The sequence below is a fragment of the Synchiropus splendidus genome, chromosome 1 (assembly GCF_027744825.2).
Source record: "Synchiropus splendidus isolate RoL2022-P1 chromosome 1, RoL_Sspl_1.0, whole genome shotgun sequence".
Lineage (NCBI taxonomy): Eukaryota > Metazoa > Chordata > Actinopteri > Syngnathiformes > Callionymidae > Synchiropus > Synchiropus splendidus.
The window spans coordinates 43,003,800-43,022,526 of NC_071334.1; the positions used below are offsets into that span (position 1 = coordinate 43,003,800).

The 18,727-nt window shown below is 39.7% G+C and overlaps 1 protein-coding gene across 7 annotated transcripts in view; it reads right to left on the bottom strand.

Annotated features, from left to right (window-relative positions):
* Positions 1 to 18,727, bottom strand: part of mapk10 (mitogen-activated protein kinase 10) — a 29,463-nt gene that overhangs the window by 9,414 nt on the left and 1,322 nt on the right. For 5 of the 7 annotated variants that reach the window (XM_053877075.1, XM_053876987.1, XM_053877320.1 and 2 more), the window contains exons 2-8: positions 7,986 to 8,057; positions 6,090 to 6,259; positions 1,692 to 1,821; positions 1,516 to 1,574; positions 964 to 1,102; positions 632 to 797; positions 182 to 253 (exon numbers count right to left, since the gene is read on the bottom strand). In XM_053877075.1, the coding sequence (XP_053733050.1) occupies positions 182 to 253; positions 632 to 797; positions 964 to 1,102; positions 1,516 to 1,574; positions 1,692 to 1,821; positions 6,090 to 6,259; positions 7,986 to 8,057 (808 nt within the window). Of the gene's footprint in view, positions 1 to 181; positions 254 to 631; positions 798 to 963; positions 1,103 to 1,515; positions 1,575 to 1,691; positions 1,822 to 6,089; positions 6,262 to 7,958; positions 8,058 to 18,727 lie in introns of all 7 variants that reach the window. The other 2 variants (XM_053877244.1, XM_053877158.1) reach the window with 2 other exon arrangements.

Consider the following 18,727-nt stretch of genomic DNA (forward strand, 5'->3'; position numbering starts at 1 on the left):
CATTGTGGAGATTGTGTTTGGCGGTATACTGTGAACCATAAGTTATCACCATCGCTAGCGTAAAACAACAAATTTTGAGTGATGGGCTGAAAATGATTTTAGGGATTAACACATGACGCAGAATGATGTTAAAATATCAGAGTGAACTAACATTATGGTGGCATTTGGTTAATAAGGATACAGTCCCGGCCAGGGAAAAGGATTTTGTGGCGCACCATTTCTCCCATGATGCACCCCACCGACCATATATCCACTGCATTCACAGAGATGACGGCAAGAAAGAGAGAAAGAGGGAAAAACAGGTGTTAGTGCCAGACAAGAGCCATCTATGGAGGTGAAAACAAAAGTTATCATGTGCTTGTTATTCACTACAGGGAAGAAGATTAATGAGGAGACAGATTTAAATGGAGCATCAATATTAAAACATAGCAGAAAGACAAGAAGCAAATAATGAGGTTGAAAGCCTTCATCTTCATAATCAAGGGAAATACAGTTAACCAAAGTTGAACATATCATTCTAGTTCTGCTGTGGATCAATGGCTAAATCCCCTGTGGATCTAAACACAGCTCATTTAAATGCTATGTCGACAATACCATGATTTTGAGGTTCTCTCAACAGACAGTTTCTTACCATTTTCTTTGTAGCCCATGCCAAGGATGACTTCGGGGGCTCTGTAATATCTAGTCACCACGTAGGGGGTCATCATGAAGCTAGTGCCAGCTGTCCGCGCCAAGCCAAAGTCCAAAATCTTCAGCGTGCAATCTGATTTTACAACTATATTGCTAGGTTTTAGGTCCTGGAGGAGAAAATAACATGTTTTTAATCATCAAATGTAAACTGTTTTGGACAAATTACTCAATTGTTTTACTAATAATGGTCATATAAATACGAAAAAGTTGCATCATTGCTCATGAAAATCTATTATTTATGTGTTATTGGTTACACATACACGTGCTACACACCCTGTGAATGATGCCTGCAGAGTGCAGATGTTTGATGCCACACAACATCTGGTAGAGCAGGTAGGACATTCTCTCATGGTCGAGCTCCATCTGAATCACCTGGCACAAGTTGGCGTCCATCAACTCCATCACTAGGTATCTAGGACGAGTGTTTTAGATTCCATTAGATAAGATGTCCTTTATTTGTCCCACATTAGGGAAATTCAATGTGTAACAGCTGCAACACTCAATGACAATAAAAACACACAAGACCACCAAGACATTAAAGATACACAACAAACATCACTGAGGTACACAAAGCATCAGCATGTGTAATAACAGTGTTCCATAAAAATGCACAATGAGTCCCATAAAAGTTTACTATTATACAAGCCCAGTTTACAATCGCAGGTGACTCGATGAAAAGTATTTAAAGCTCAGTCAGAAATCAGAAGTAACTATGTCGATCAGACTGTTAAAGGTCCAGTGCAGCAACACTCATACACCCGAGAGAGGAAGAAATTCTGAATGACCTTTTAATGGTGATGGTAGTTCGCTAAAGGTCATACTCACACATCCTGGAATTCCTCTAAAGATTTCTGTGGGGTGAAGACGTTTAATAAACTGATGATCTGAAACAGAAATTGATCAAATAGTCAATACAAACAGGCAATTTACGCAAATTATTTAAATGAGAAAAAGTTTTCAGCCGTCGTGCAGACAACAAAACCTCTGAGTAAGTCACTTACATTTTTGTGATTGACACATTTCATGAGCACCAACTCCCGATAAGCCCTTTTGGCATGGGTCTGGTTCTGGAAGGGTCTGCTCAGCTTCTTGATGGCAACATTCCGATCCAGTACAGCGTCATAGCCCGCACTGTAAGACAGAAATCAGTTTCATGTGTGAGCCCACAACACCTAAATGTGAATGCCACTTCTATAACTTTCATTCAATAGATGAGGAAGGGCGACATCTATGACACTGGTTGAATCTGAGTCTCTGGATCCCTGTTTATTTTATTAGATGAAGTGGTCCTCATAGGTTCTCTGACGCGGTAGTCTGCCTTAGTTCACATCAACACATGCAGGTCTCCCGCTGCGTGGGCGCCTCGGCGAAACACCATGGTGAAAATAGTTGGATATTGGACAGACCACCGCTCTTCCACGTCCCCATTAGGGTTCACTGATCGCGGACACACTCTCACAGGCAGCGCTAATGCAGTTAGGGACCATCAACAAATTCTAAAGTGGTCAAAGTATTAGTGACAACTTCAATAAGGCAATGGAAAACAACCATTTTAGGAGAGAGAATTGAGTAAAGGTTTTTCATCACACAAGACAAAGGACTGACAGTTTAAATAATGATTTGGAGAATAGAATAGACGGCTCAACTTAACCCCTAAATAAAGCTGGCAGAGCAGCCTCTACCAGCGACGTGAAACACTGAATTTGTCATCTCTACACTTCACTTCTACACTCTAACTATTATATTGAAACATAAACAAATAATGATGTTGGAGACAAACTCCACTAATAAGTTTCATCGTAAGAGACTGTAGTGTCCAACACATGGAATAGAATGAAAATGTATTTATTGTGATAATTATCGTTATCACCAAAATTACAGCATTTATTGTGATAACTTTTTCTTGTCCATCTCGCCCATCCCAAGAGCAAACAAAACTTATTGGGACAAACTATAGCACACCTTGTATCCAATACAAATATTGACAAGCTGCTCCCCATTTTCAATCCATATTGTTTAGTCTGCATCAACCATGAAACACGTCACAAACAAATCAATGGGATCATCAGAAATGTGTCCCTTTACTATGGACACACTTTTCCATCTACCGACAGCAAATAGTTGAAGCATCTATGAGGAGAAATGGTATCACTGAATGACGAACTAATTCATCACAGGGAGACAAGCCCATGCAGGGAGACAAGTGCTATGTGTGGGACTGACCACTGCTGGGCCGGACTCACTTGCCATGTCCCTGCAAATGCTGCAGACGATGGATGATGAGTGGCCATGGAACAGCAGAGCCTTCATAAAAGCATTGATCCAGTGGGAGATTTGAGCTAGTCACTGTTGTTGCTGTGAGTAAAATGATGTCCTAGCCAGCTAAAGTACTTAAAGCCTCTAGCCTTCTTAGTTTCCTGGTCCAGTGTTCGACTTCCAGAGGCGGAGAAGTAGCCTGACTTTTGATGCAAGTTTTAGCGAGGGCAAAGGATGGCAAGTTGTGGCACTCTTGACCTCAGTTTTATAAATATATACAAATATAAACTCAAAATCAGAAGGGAATTAGAGTACAAAATGCAAAATCTATCGTATCTAGTAAAGAGACTTCATCTTTTTTTTGGTGCGAATATTTTATCATATTTTATTTGGTCATTTTTAAGTAAAATCACTCAAAAGCCTATTTTGGGCATAAGAGGAGTGTCACAAAGAGACACTCTTACCACTGAGCTCCAATTTCCTATTCAGAGGTCAGAAACTGGTGGGATTCCTCTTTAAGATGGTTCTACAGTAACAAACTGTAACTGAGTGTATTTTATTAAAAGGGGCTACATATATGAATGAGAGACAAACAGGGAAAGAAAAAAAAGGCTAAATTTATTGAAGAATGCCTATATATTAACAATGGACATGCAAAATCTCAGTAACCTAATGTAATTGGAATTTCATGGTCACTGTGAAGAGAAAAATGTTTTCACTGCATTTCACGTCAAGATTTTTGTGGCTATTGAAATGAATGGGTGATTTTACAGTGTCATATGATCATGACATCAGATGACATTTAAGTTCACTTTTGATGTTGCTCTTACTTGCTGCCATGCATGTCTAATACTCAGCATAAATCCCTGAAATGGGCACAACCCCAACATAGATAGCTCCATCCTGCACCAGCTGATTTGCACATTCCCAAAAATTGCTTCGCAATGGAAGACGCTAAAGCCTGAGGCACGGAGGAAATGGATGCACCACAAAGGAGGGCTGGCAGGGTGAGAGGAGGACATGAGGGGGACTCAAGACTACACTCAATGAGGAATGGGAGATGAAAAGAACCCTGGGTGTCAAAAGTAAAATTCATGATGGCTGCAATAGGTGCTTGTGACGTTAATGTGACTTATTGATCTGTTTAATAAGCGGAGCCACATTCTTTTAGTGTCTTCACAATCGTGAGTGGAATCTCACTGAACATCAGCTCCAACTGCAGTCAGGACTAAGGACTCCAATCCCATAGTGAGACACCTCACAAAATTCCATTGGCACTTCAAGGCTTGAGATGAAAATAAATATATATGAAAAATTATGAAAATTAAAGTGACAGTCAGAGCCCTCTTCAAATAAATTGATTAAACACTAATGAAATATTGACATAGTTTTGTTTGTTTTATGCAGCATGCCTCATCAGCCTAAACAAATCCTTTTATGTTCTAAAATAATCATTATACAAAATAAACACTGGCCACAGATATACATTCCTAAGTCTGAAATTTTTGCATTCAAAGCTGCATCCTGCTGACTGGATGCTGGCTGAACTTGTATAATCCATTACAATATCTGAACAGCATTTATACTTATGACTTATTCCCCATCAGCAGTAATATCTTCCATTCAAATATATTCACAATAGGGGTAGGATTCGATTAAAAATAATCAAATTAATTAGAGAATGTATGATTAATTAATCTCAATTAATCACAGTTTAATTGTACAATAATATTTGCCACAAGAAGCCACATTTTTCAATTTGAATGAATTTGGTATATTACTGAATCAAATGATGGACCCATACATACATTTAAACAACACAATATTGTTTATTTTGCATCAGTTTGACAATAGCACAATAAATCAGGATGGTGTCTATATTCAAGTTTTTTTATCACCTTATTTAAACTGAAGCTCTTTTAATGTCTTGAAAATATTTGTATAAGAATGTCAATGTTATAAGAACTTCAAGTCCATTCAGAGTAGTGGAAACCCTGGCCATTGTGGAGTGAAAAACATCCCTGAACCAAAGCAAACAGATGCTTTTGTTTGCTTTTGTTCAGGGATTCCTCCATGTTTGTTGTTGTTGTTATCATCCTAGCTGCCACGTGTCTTGCGCATCAGTGTGATCAGTGGACCAGGAACTCCTGCACTTACAAAGGTTCCCTGTTGTCTGGAGAGCAAACTGTTCAATTAAATGAAATTATTTATTGTAATTAATTAATCATAATGGTGTAATTAATTAATCATAATTAACTCATTAAAGTCCTACCACAAATTAACAAACAAAAATGGGACTCTTCAGGCAGCCCATGATTCAATAATAAATTGATGATGAGATTTATTTTCACGCCATGTAGAAACAATGCCATGAATTTAGTGCTGTTGTCTTTTATCAAACTAATGGCGCAGTGTGTTTTGTGAAAGCAACTTCAGTCTGAAACACTGAACCGTGATTGAGACATGAAAAATGAACTACCCATCCAAACTTAAAAATTAAATGAATTACATAATGAATTTACATACAGTATTGTCCATCCAAAAGATGATAAATTGCATGTCAAATCATCTATGCTACTTGGCACCTTTGAACGGCAGCATGTTTTTCACCATGAGCAAATGTTTTATGCGCTCTTTATTTCCCTTCACTATTTATTCTGATTCCATACATGCTGAGCTGCAACCACTCATGCTACTTCCACGCTTTTCTAATAATAACCTCCTTCATTATTCATTCATGGAACAGCAGATGTCTTTCCAGCGGGGTGCCTCAGCAACACCCCTCAGGTATTGTGATCATTTCCTTTTTCTGCATCTTTGTGAATTCACCACTTGTGACTTACATTGAATAGGTGGGGGGAATCAAAAGAAAGACAAATACAGACATAATGAAAAGCAAAGCAGAGGGAAGCATCATAAATATACAAATAAAACAATGATATTATCATTAAATACGTTTCACATGCCGCACCATATTTGACAGAGCTCTTGCTGTGTTAATTGTCTGCTATAACCGTTTTTCAATGAGCCTGTAATCATCCAGAAATTTCACACTGCTTCTCAGGATTCATTCATGTAAAAGAAAGAGACGTAATAATTTATGCTCATGACGAATGATTTAAGAAATCAACTGGATGACTCACCAGACGATTCCCTGAGCTCCAGAGCCGATGGGTTTCAGATTCTGGTAGCGTTTTAAGACAGTGAAGGTGGAGTCTCCCACTTCCACGCTGTAGAACTGGTTGTCCACTTTGCTTTTGCTCATGTTGTAATGTTGGGCAATATATGACACATCCACTTGTTTTCCAAACCCCTGCCACAAGAGAAAACGCGACAGATCAGAGATACAGAATCACAGACCTACCGATAAATAATTTAGAATCCATGATACATCACCCAAATATATTTTGAGGATAGGGATGGGCCATATGGACAAAAAAAGTTAAATACATTTTGATTCTAATCTATGTGTTGGACACTACAGTCTCTCTTGAAACTGTTTTATTATCAAACTTATTGGTGGAGTTTGTCTCCAACATCATTATTTGTTTATGTTTCAATATCACAGTTAACTAAGTGTTGAGATGAGAAATTCAATGTTTCACGTCTCTGGCAGAACCTTTTCACAATTCTCTCTCCTAAAATGGTTGTTTTCCATTGCCTTATTGAAGATTTCAGTAATACTTGGAGCACGCTATAATTTGTTGATGGTCCCTAACTGATGCCAGGTTGTAGCATTAGCGCTGCCTGTGAGAGTGTGTCCACGATCAGTGAACCCTAATGGGGACGTGGAAGAGGACGCCGCCGACAATACCGGAGCAGAGCTCCGTCCAATATCCAACTATTTTCACCACAGTGTTTCCGAGGCGTCAGCGCTGTTGATGTGAACTAAGGCAGACTACCGTGTCAGAGAACCTACCTAAGGACCACACCATCTAATAAAATAAACAGGGATCCAGAGACTCAGAGTCGACCAGTGTCATTATCAAAGGTTCCCTGGATTAAAAATAAGTTTAAAACTATGATTGAGAACCAAAGTCCACCACACTCTCCACAACTGTCATACGCCGATGTCAGCTGTCAAACGTTGCGGAGCTGGAGAGAGCGGTGCGCGTCACGGTCTTGTCATGTTCACGTATGTCAAATGCAGCAAGTGAGCCTTGTATTTATCGAATTTATCGAATTTATCATGAGACGCAGAATTGTCATTGTGGAGATTGTGTTTGGTGGTATATCATGTACGATAAGTTATCACCCATCCCTATTCGAGCAACAAGTGACATGCAGTATGTAACATGCTCAACAAGAAACCAATACATGCTCAACACTAGTTCAAATATGTATACTTCCTTAAATATGAATAGCTCTTCCTTTTGTAATATTTGGCAACCTGAGTCAGTCACATGAGCAACCGTTTTTATAAACTGGTAGTTACATTGTAATGGAAGCAAGGCATGTTACTATTTCTGGACTGAAGGTTGCTCAAACCTATCATCTAATTATTTCAAGACATTGGGTAAGTCATCTTTGCTGTAGCTTGACAAGCTAGTAGACTGGTCAGACTCCAGGCAACGGTCACATGACGGAGCCTGTGTATTCAGCCGTGTCCTTCCAAGCATGTGACAGTCTCTGCGGGCAACAAACCAGATTAAATCTAGAGTAGAGAAGCAGTTATAGCACGGAAACACAATGAGTTAGAAGAATTGTCTCGAGCAAAAGTTCAGTGAAGGATGCAGCAGTTCAAGGCACTGGGTGCATCCACTCTGAGCCTCTGCTGGATGACTGGTCTTCTAATTCCAAAGGATACTGAGCTAATGCTTAAATACACCTTGTGCAAACCTGCGACTCATATACTGCAGTTGCATGTTGTTGAAAAGAGTCACATTTCATGTCTAACTTTGGATTAAATGCAAGCATAAATCAGAAAAGGGTGAAAAGAAACATTGGTGTCAGTCGTGTTCGCTCATGCAAACAGTGACGTAGGGGAAGCGGAACTTATTGAGTACTGTACCTTTTTTTTACCTGTAAGGGACACACACCTGACAAAAGGCAATCTTCACATCCAGGATCGGTTGGCTGCAGTTGTATAAGAAATGTCTGCTCATAAATACCTGCACAATATGAACAGAAGAAAGGAAGAGTGAGAGAATGGACCTCCAACAGGAATGATCACAAAATGAAATGAGAGTGTGTAGCAAAAGTCTCAATGGAATAGAAAGAAAACCATATCAAGAAACACAATGCACTTTTTAAAATCAAATGTTAAAACTTGGGAATAAGTCAACTGTACATAAAATGTAAATAAAGTTAAATAATTTAAAAGCATGAGCAAAATTTAATTTGAAACAAATTCTTGTTGATATATAATCAAAAGTTAGTTTACTTAGTTTTAAAACACACACCTATGCAAAAATAATATAACATTATAAATATATTAGTATTTCAAATCTCTCATTTTATGCACATGGAACAGAATTGCCTCTAGCACATTTTAAAATAAATCAATGAAATCCTGCACAGTTTAATTTATGTCTCTTAGCCTTAACTGATGCTTTTGTAGCTTAGTAGGTAAGTGGGAGTTTTAATAACAGCTGGGTTTCGTCGTTGGTCCACACTATTTCTGTTTCCACCTTCATGTTGTTACGCTACTCAAGCAAGTGATGCCACTCGAAATGCTGCACTTGAAAGGCACTCAGAAACATTACAGCCCCATATGTACTTTGTCTATATAGCAGGATATCATCTCTATATATTTATCATTCACATCAATATGTTGTTTGCAAATGTTAGCGAAATAAAATCAAACAGAAGAGGCCATTAAATATATTTAACAGTTAAAAGGATGTGACTCTATAGCGCCTCCGTCCACTGATGACTCTGACTTAGTTCCGGCAGTTCTCCAATAAAGTCACAAATGCAGCTTTACCGCTTCCATAAATCTCGAGAGAGGAGAGTAGCTTAAAAAAGGGAGATGTGGGACATGGTCCGGAGGTTTGGGCTTATTTCAATCTTGGTCGTGCAGTCACTGTCAATGCACTGGAGACGGAGATTCACGGAGGTTCATGGATGAGGAAAATGAGGACATGAAGTGTGACAATTGCTGATAAGTAAATCAGCAGCTAGGTCACAAAAGGGTCATGTGGCCAAAGCTCTTTCATGCCTGAGCTAATATTAAAGTTGAATTTAAAATTCAAGTTGAAATATTGATAGGGGGCGGTCAGAATGCCATCAATCACAAGAGACAACAGTCTGTTGATCTGAGGGTTTCAGCCAACTTCTTCGGCAATGTTTAGTCAATCGTGAAAAAAAACACACGTGTATTTTGATGCATAGCAACACCTGCCGCTCCAAGCGTGACATTCGGACGGCTTAGCTAATTTCCCAAGAAATAATCATTCATTTCATCGAGCTAGATGAGCAGCCTTTCTCAGGTGTCGTTTATGCGGAGACGGAAACGACAGGCTCTGTCGGTTTGGAGTCGGGTAGCCACCTGAATCTGAAACTTTTGAAAACATCCGGAGTGGAAACTTTCATAAATGCAGCGTTCCCTGTCTCGGAGTCCCGCTACAGGCAGCCAGTATGTAAATATTTCACGGACACAGCAAACTGCGATGTCTCGCATCAAATTAAATGTTTCTCAGTTGTCCTTTTGACAGAGCAGTTACTGCATTCTGCCAGGGTTTTCTATTTTTTGCCTCCTTGAAGAGGTTTATAAAAACATGGGTAAATTAAAATGATTTAATGGTTCATTTTTTCACATCATGTTCACAGAATGTCATCATTTTGATTTCAAATTCATTGTTAATCCATGTGAGTCATTTTTTTTTTTTCAAAACGACAAAAAGAGTTTCGTAATCCTGGAATACGACTGGAATATGTAGTATTGAGGTCTGAAGTTTAGGTAGTGAGTGTTTCTTAACAGGACTGTCACATTCACTTAATTCTACCATTCATGTTCATTGTCTATTTTTTTATCAATTGAAACATTACAAGGTATGTGTGAGTATGTTTACATGAATGAATAGTGTTTAATAACAGCACTAAGCCATAACAATCTAGTAAAATGCCCCGTCTCTTGCAGAGTAACAGAGATGACCAGTTAAATTACTGTCAGTTAATGATGTGACGGAATCACTGCGGGGCCCAGTCCTCTAATCTGCCGCCATCTGGGATGTCAAATGTCACGTGGGGGAAATGTATGGAGACCAAACATTGAGAACAGATTTGTTAGATCTAAAAGCAAAACAGACATTTGATTTATTTTTCCAAATAATCTTGAACACTTGGCAAATGGACGGTCAGATTTAATAAACACTATTAAACAAAATCACTTTGTTTATGTATTTTCTCACTGGTATTAGTTAAAATGTTTCACCAGTAAAGAAATCATAGATATACTGCATTAGAAAATTATATTCATCAATACCCGAGTACAGAAAGTTAGCAATGTTTTATAACCACTCATTTTTAATTGTGTTCCTTCTGGTTTTTTTAAATAATATCCCTGCAAGTCATACACCTTGTTTAAATACTTTTACTAATAAGTCCATAAACAATACAGATAATTGTATTCAAATTTCAATATTAGTATTGACAGGGCTCCTTCTTCATGTTCCTGCCGTGGATAGTGACAAAAAAGACGATAGAGGAGGCCAACTGAGTTGCTGCTGCAGGATGGCTGGATCTTCTCTGAGAGAGGGAGAGGAGCTGCCATCTTTTTGAGAGAAGCCAGTTCATTTAGTTTGACCAGGATTTGTTTGTGTTCCTCCAGAATATTCAAGTGAGCATTGCCGACTGATGTTAAATCAGGCATCGCTCAAGCAGTTTATAACAGCCACATATGAACTACTGCATCCTCACTACAAAAATAAAAGTCATTATAACTTCTGGTACCAAATCAGAACTTGAACATATACGACTAATGGCCCCCCATGACTGGTCCTTCTTGTCAGAATCCAATCAATTTACTACTGTCATTAGCCATCAGTCTGTGAAAACCACTGATGCAGTTCACTCTTCTGACACTGCTGACATTATAGATCCTGTCCGGCTCATCAAAAACTCCATCTATCATTCACCATGACTCTTCCTCCAATCATGATTCAAGATGACTCGAAGTTCAGTTGTCCACTATAGTTTGCATTTACTGTAAAGTGATGTTTTGGGTACATGTTATGCATATACATTTAATTTGTTTTTAATCCTCAATTCTAATCAGTTTCAATTCTATTGAGAACCGCGTTCAAACACTGGCCATTTTTCTGATTTAAAACTAAGGCTGCAACGATTAGTTGATGTCATCGATAACATGGACAACAAAAATATGTCGACGTCAATATCTGTGGGTCGATGCGTCATGTTGGTTGTTGGTGTAAACACACACAGGCCGTGGGATGGGCATCGAGAACTGGTTGTTATTCAGAGGCAGTGTGTAATTCGAGCGGCGACGGGTCGTAGTGTTGAAAAGTGTGGCTTTGTTTTGTTTGCGAAGATAACGCGTCTCAAGGATGAGCAAACCCCTTGGACACCATGGTAGAATGATGACAGAGTGTTCCGTGTTTGGTCTGTGACGCCACTCACCCTCAAGCTAACAGCTAGCATGTCGGTTAGCACGGAGCTAACACACACGTCACACGTGCACTTCTGAAGTGATTTTTTTGACAGTAATGTAGTGAAGTGTCTCGCTCGGCTTTGTAATAATAACCAGAACTGTACTAGGGAGTTACACTGAACACATGGGCTTTAGAATATTATTCAAATGAGACCTTTTCATGTGGGTGTTGATCAGATATTTTATATGAGATACATATGTGTATAGTGATGATTTTAAATTCTTCTCAAGGACCAATGAAGACCTCGGTTTTAAAGAACTGGAGCTCTCTGTCAAGTGTTTTATGCTTCATGCTTCACAGGGTTAATATATGTTCCTGGATTATGTGTCATTATTTTAATATACTTGTTAATAATGTATGGCGTCTGAGTATCACAGTGAGATGATTTAAACAACTTTAGGTAAAACAGAAACTCAAAATAGGTCCAAACAAAGGTAATCACGATTAGCCAACTAAAACTAGCTCAACAACGAAAATAATGGTTAGTTGCAGCCCTATTAGGTCAATACATTGTTCCATAGCCATAAATATAATATAAATATAACATATGAAGACAAAGAAATGGTGAAATTTGATCTAAATAAGGATGTTCTTATTATCCGAAGAAGACAGACTGATACTGAGTCAGCATTTACATGGAGACAAGCTCATGTCTGTTGCTGATTTACCACAAAGGATTTAGAAGGAGCTGTAAACAATGTTTTATGTCAGGGCTTAAAAGGCTGATTAGCTGCTACAGCACTAGAGGGATGACGATAAAGGCAGAGTCCCAGCATCCACCACACTGCTTTTATTGTTCCCCGTTGCCTCGCTGCACTTCCACTGGTCGACTGCAGGCTAAACACATCTTGTTAATGTCACATAGCCATCTCCTGCTACAGTCACCTCTCCACAGAGTCTGCCTGTGTCCCTCCCTCCCTTGCTGACACCGTCTCCCATCCCCCTCCCTCGAAGCTCCATTCTGAGGGATGGGTTCAGCCGCCGCTCCTGCAGCACACAGTGCAGTGTGCAGCCAAACGCTGCTCAGCCTATCTCAGGGGAGAGAAGGAGAAGCACTTCAAACTGCTGGGCTCGGCCAGTGAGACGAGACAGCTCTGATTCACCCTCCGAGAATATGAACACTCGCTGACATCTATCAATCGATTTGGCGCCGCAGAACTGAAATACATCGTCCTGTATTGAGCCGCCTCATATCCAGTACTTCCCCCTTCCTTCAGAGGGAGCATTGCTTTTGATGCGCTACATGACAGTGACACATATAGCAGCACTTGGCACAATTGGTTGTCTTGTAAGCGTTTGCTTGGAAGTCATAGTTCATAAAAAAGAGGCTCGAAAAACAAGCTGCAACGATTAGAAAAGTTCACAACTCAGACAAAAGAACTGTTTGACGTTGTCTAACCTGTTGCCACGACAACTATGAGATCCTGTTCCTCAGCCACTATATCAAGCTCTGACTGTGCAGAATTCCAACATGTTCCCAAGCCAGAGTGAAGATCTGAAGCTCTGAACTCTCCTCCTACTGGAATATACCTTAAAAAGGTCTGAAAGCGGACACACGCAGGAAATGCTGAGCTTTTCATCCAAAGGTGACGATGTCCTCAGCAGCACAGGGCTCAACCAGTGTTGCAATGGAGCTGATCCCAACTTGCCAGGACAAGGAAGTGGAGCCAGTTCAGCGTAGCTGCAGTACACACAAACTTCCTGTTGTCTTGCACACACCTATGCTATACTTACAACATTTTGACTGCTTCATCTTGGTCCGTACGGTGTCCTGAGACTTCTCCCTCATTATAAGTCTATCTGATGTTGCTGAAACTGAGGTGATTTCTAACTTGAATTTTTAGGTGTATTTTTATCGTACATTATTGAATCACCATTAAACACAAACTGTATCCTTTTTTTTCACTCAACAACATGCAAAGAGTTCTCTCCTCCATAGTAAGGAGCAACAGATGGCAGCTCTACTAAGCTCTCATTTCCTGCGAATGGTAGCAAACAAATCAACATTTTTCAAGTGTGTGAACCATTGACTTTCTGATCCTGTTGCAGCAGCTTTCACTTGACTTCATTGCATATGTATCCCAGCATGTGACAGCAGCTGTTACATTGCGAATGTTTGATACATTCCACTGTATGTCCTTGCACTGTCTGTGTCAAGTGCTTCACAGCATCTTGGTATAAGACGCCATAGTAACAGAAGACAAGGTTCTAATTTTAGACTCAAAAACACCTACCTTGTGTGGAACGTTTGTTTTCAGTTAAACTGATATCTTCACTTCAACACTGTCTCGAGTTCATCACTGCTCTGTATTATCATCTGAACCATGCCAACAAGCTCTGAGTAGATTAGAACATGCTCACAGCTCTAAAGTCTCCTTGCTCTGTGCAAACAAATAAAAGCTGCATAGTTGTGACAACAAATCCAGTTACATAACTAAGCATCTCATTCCGCGGGCGCATTGTCGACAGAACTGCAGCCAGTGGAATCAAACTTTCCAGCTGGTAGACTGACATTCTACTTTAACACGTTAACTAAATAAACATCAGCGTTACTGAAGATGACCAGTTTGGATTTTGAAATATCATTCTTTCACTTTATTTTAGCAAACTCATGCACCAGCTGATTTGTGAATGCTTATTTTCCGGGTGAAAAGGAAGGTTAAAAAAGAATTCACCAGGTACTAGGTCTCCAAGTACATGTCCATTATTTGGTAGCATCCTGTATAATAGAACTTCACTTGTGTTAGAGCTTACATCAACTCAGTAACTACCATTGAGGATCATATAGTGTCAAGAGAATTTTAGAACCCACGTCTAAACTCTTCAGAAAGACACTAAAGGTGAAGAAACTGCAGGCAACCTTGAAGTAGAATAATTCGTGGAAATTTCTGATGTGAATATGGACCTGCCTGTCTTAGCATATCGGGGGCGGCACACAAGTCACAGCGAATAATGGGGCCCTCTGATTTGTCGCGATCATGGAATCACGGAATTCGCTGATTACAGAATTCACATGGAATATCGATGGAACAAAAACCTGCACCCACTGCGACCCCTTTATAGAGCAGTTTGAAACCCCGGGTTTACATGGAGTGGGTGGAGTGCAAGCATTTAGAGCTTACATGTCCAAAATATTCGCACAAAAAATATGCGTCTCATTTGCAAGTACCTTAAGGAAGGTGAATACAAAGGACAGGAAAGATAAATTATTAATATTAATAAAAAACATTCTTCTGACAAAATTGCACAAAAATAAAAAGCTAAGTTATGCAACTTAGCACAATTTGACAAGTGACTTTGTGGGAATGGTTGTATAATATGAGATGTGGAAGAGCCAGCGTTGACCTTCAAGACTCTGCATTCATATTTATCGTAAATGTACTAACATTTACTTATTGGTTCTCATACAGAGTTTAACGTTGGGATGCGTTATGAAACTTTAGCAGCCAAGTCTTGGGTCAAAACTTTGTGCTTCAAGAGCATCCTTTTTTGCTTCCATGCCTGAACACTAGCTTTCAATGTGGAATGGTTTGGAAACAGTGGCACTGAGGAAAAGACAGGAGGCAGAGCTGGAGGTAGCAGAGATGAAGATGCTGAGCTTCTCTCTGGGAGTGAGCAGGATGGATAGGATCAGGAAGCAGTAGATCAGAGGGACAGCACATGTGGTCAGGTGTTTAGGAGACAGTCAAGTCAGAGAGGCTCGATGGAGATGGTTTGGACATGTACAGAGGAGAGAGAGCCAGTACATTGGTAGGAAGATGTTGAGGTTGGAACTGCCAGGCAGAAGGTGGAGAGGAAGGCCAAAGAGGAGATTTATGGAGGTGGTGAAGGAGGACATGAGGTTTGTAGGTTTGAGAGAAGAGGAAGCAGAGGACAGGGTGAGATGGAGGAAGATGATCCGCTGATGCCATACCTGAAGGGAGAAGCCCAAAGAGAGAGAAGAAGAAGAAGATTCTTGAACACTGGCTTTACATTGACACTTGTAGTGGAACACAAGGTTATCCCAAGCCAAGACAAAATCCTGGGGAGGACCTTGGTAATGTTTATTACCCATGTATTTCTAACACCCCACTTGCTTGATTTTCCCTGAGCCTCTTCCTTTTTGCAGGGGACACTACCGGAAAATCCTCATGCTGATCAGAACATGACAAGCAACGTATTCCTAAATCTTAATCTGAAAACTAAAGAACGGCACCTTTTGTCAGTGAACCTTCCATTGGTAGGGTCATGTATTTCTGGATGTTTCTGCTAGTGCTAATCTGTCCGCCTGTCTCTCAGTCGGATTATTTTTTTGACAGCAAAATAACTAGCCAACCTACAAATGGATTTCAATAAAATGTTAAGGAAACGTTGACAACAAAGCAAAGAACATATGCAGCTGCCATCTATATCTTCCATTGTTGTCTAGCCAAGTGCAGCGTGACCCAACGTTTTTTTTACTGTCACCAATTCAGTAAATGACAAAACATTCCCACAAATTTTTCTGTCACTTCATCAATGTTCCCTTTTGTTGTTTTTATGTATTTATTTTCATTTTATTCCATTTGAATTTGACCATTACCAATACATTAAATGATCAAACCAAGTGCAAGAAACATGGATGAAGCTTAGGCCTCTGGCTTAATAGATAATTTGGTGACTACGCACGCGTCAACACAGCCATGGAAGCGGTTTGCCAGAAAACTGCCAAGTGAAATCAGTGCAACAAATGATCGATCATTTGCACAGCAGTCACACACCAGAATAGAAGCTGCAGGTCTTTTCTGTTATCAAAATGTAATTTCCTGATCATTTGCTAAAGCAACTGAATGAACACAATAATGCAATTGTCCCACTGTTAGTTATGTTATTTAGCGGTTTCAATGTTAAAATATTGCAAACTGCAGCTTTTGCCTTCAAGACTAAGCAGATATTGGGATGTGCACAACAAATACATTCGCTTCTGTCAGCACATAACAAATCAAGATCAACTCTGTCTTTGAAATGACTTTTATTTGTCCATCAGATTCTGGAGCTGTTCCTTGGATGATAGGAGGCTGAGATTGATATTGATTTACTGACCAGCTGACATGTAGCTCTATTTAGTCCTGTGACACCAAGCCAATGGCAAACGGGAAGAGTTTTATTTCAGAGACATATTCTTAAAAGTACAACCACTTCAAGACACCCATTTAAGATTGTTTTATATCATTATTGAAGTAAACTACTTAAAAATCATAAAATCAGTTGTAGTGATTCGACATTTGTACATTGAATTTATGCTTAGAGAATAACAGACCTGAAGGTAACCAGAGTTAAAGACATTAACACACTTAAATTAACAGACATAGTGATGTAGAACTGTAGACAAGGTGACAGCTAATAATATATTACATGATAATCGCACTATTTGAGTAATTCATTGTCTTGCCGCCATAAAACAGTTCCGTTTTCATTTCAGTTTTGATGAACCACTAAAAAATAATAATAAGTGCCATGATCTTATCCAAACGCTGCATTATTTCATTACATAACCTGGGATTAGTACGCTGAGATACTGGAGTCGGCGGAGCCAAATGGAATTAAAATAGTGGAGGCATCTATTCTGGCATCTGGCTGTTTCCATTACTACCGATAATTCACCAACAGACCAATCAATTCCACCAGTTGGTAAATAGATTCTAAAAACAACACCATATTGAAGTGGAAAACAAGACAGCCACGCGATTAGTTTAGTAGCCTCCCTGTCTTTTTATCTAGCACCAGCACTGCAGAAAAAGAAATGGTTGTTTCATTGTTAAGCTTGTACCCTGCAGCACTTTCTCAGGCATGGAAGTAGGCTGTTGAATTATTCAGTAGCCGAGGTCACAGCGCTAAAACCTTTCTCTTGATCTCAGACACCGTTTGTTGTGACACGCTAAAAGATTCCATGACAAGCCGTGATCAACGTCTGATTACCGGGGTGACGGGAAAATAGTCATGTGTTAGGTTAACAGATAAAGTAGTGTTTCAAATAATTCTCCTTTTGTGACAATACTTGGAGTTGCATTGCAACAGAAGACGATTTGACACATCTTCTTGCACCATTTATGATTTCTGGCTGAGCCAAGAATGAATCTTTACTTCGATATCAGAATTACGATCAAAGGATTCTCTCAGAACCTTGTCAACCTTGGTCCACACTGCATTCTTCATGTCACCTTGGTTTACATCTGGAGTTATGCAGTGGCAACGGAGCAATGCCGCCGTAGTGTGAAATCAATTGTAATTCACTCACTGTCCAGGCAAACAAGGGGAACCCCAGAAACGATCTCAGCTGTCATACTGACACTTTGACAGAACAGGACAAACAGCTTTGACTCCAACTGGTCTCTCAAGCGCGTCTTGACTTCAAATCTAGAATCATGCTTTGTGTGGAGTTTGGATGTGATTTCTGTTACTCGTGAATGTTGCTTTTCCTCTCTGGTCATGTTAGTTGGTGAATAAAGCCAGTCAGAAGGCTTTAAAAACAGGAGAGGGTCCAAATCAGCCTTTTAGCTAGATGGCCGACTGAAAAAACTGTTTTTATTTTCAGTAAGACGTCCTAAATTTCCAATCGTTGGTGCCTGCATAGTTCCCAAATCATAGTGCCAAGATACTGGTTCCCAAGGAAAGGGTGTTTCTGCCTGGTAATTTTGCTGACTTAGATCAAACATTCGTGGAGCCCCTGGTTTGCCATCATGGGAGCCATATTTGCTTTCCAGCAAAATGTATCTACGTTGTGACAGTCGCATTTGATTGGTCAACGCCCCACGGAAGTGCGCTGTAATTGGTAGGATGTCACTGTAGATGGGAAGAAAACACTGAAGTGTTGCCTGTAAAAAAAAGGCGGTGTTCTATCTGACATTGTTCAAATCTTAATAGTAGGAAATTGTACGTATTGTGATTCTTTGATCATTTAATTGGAAAAAAAAACATTTTGGCGCATTTTGACACATCAAAATTAGAACTTGATCGAAATTAGAACTTGAAAAAGTGTTTCTACAAAGGGTACAATATCAATTACTTCATTCAGCGGTTCAAATGAAGGGTGTTGCATAAACCCTCGTCAGAGTTTTTAACTGGTTTATGCAAAAATTTGTTGCATGTATATCTGGAGGAGGTGGGTCAGAGTGTCTTCCAGTATGCTGGATGGTGATTGGCTCAGCATC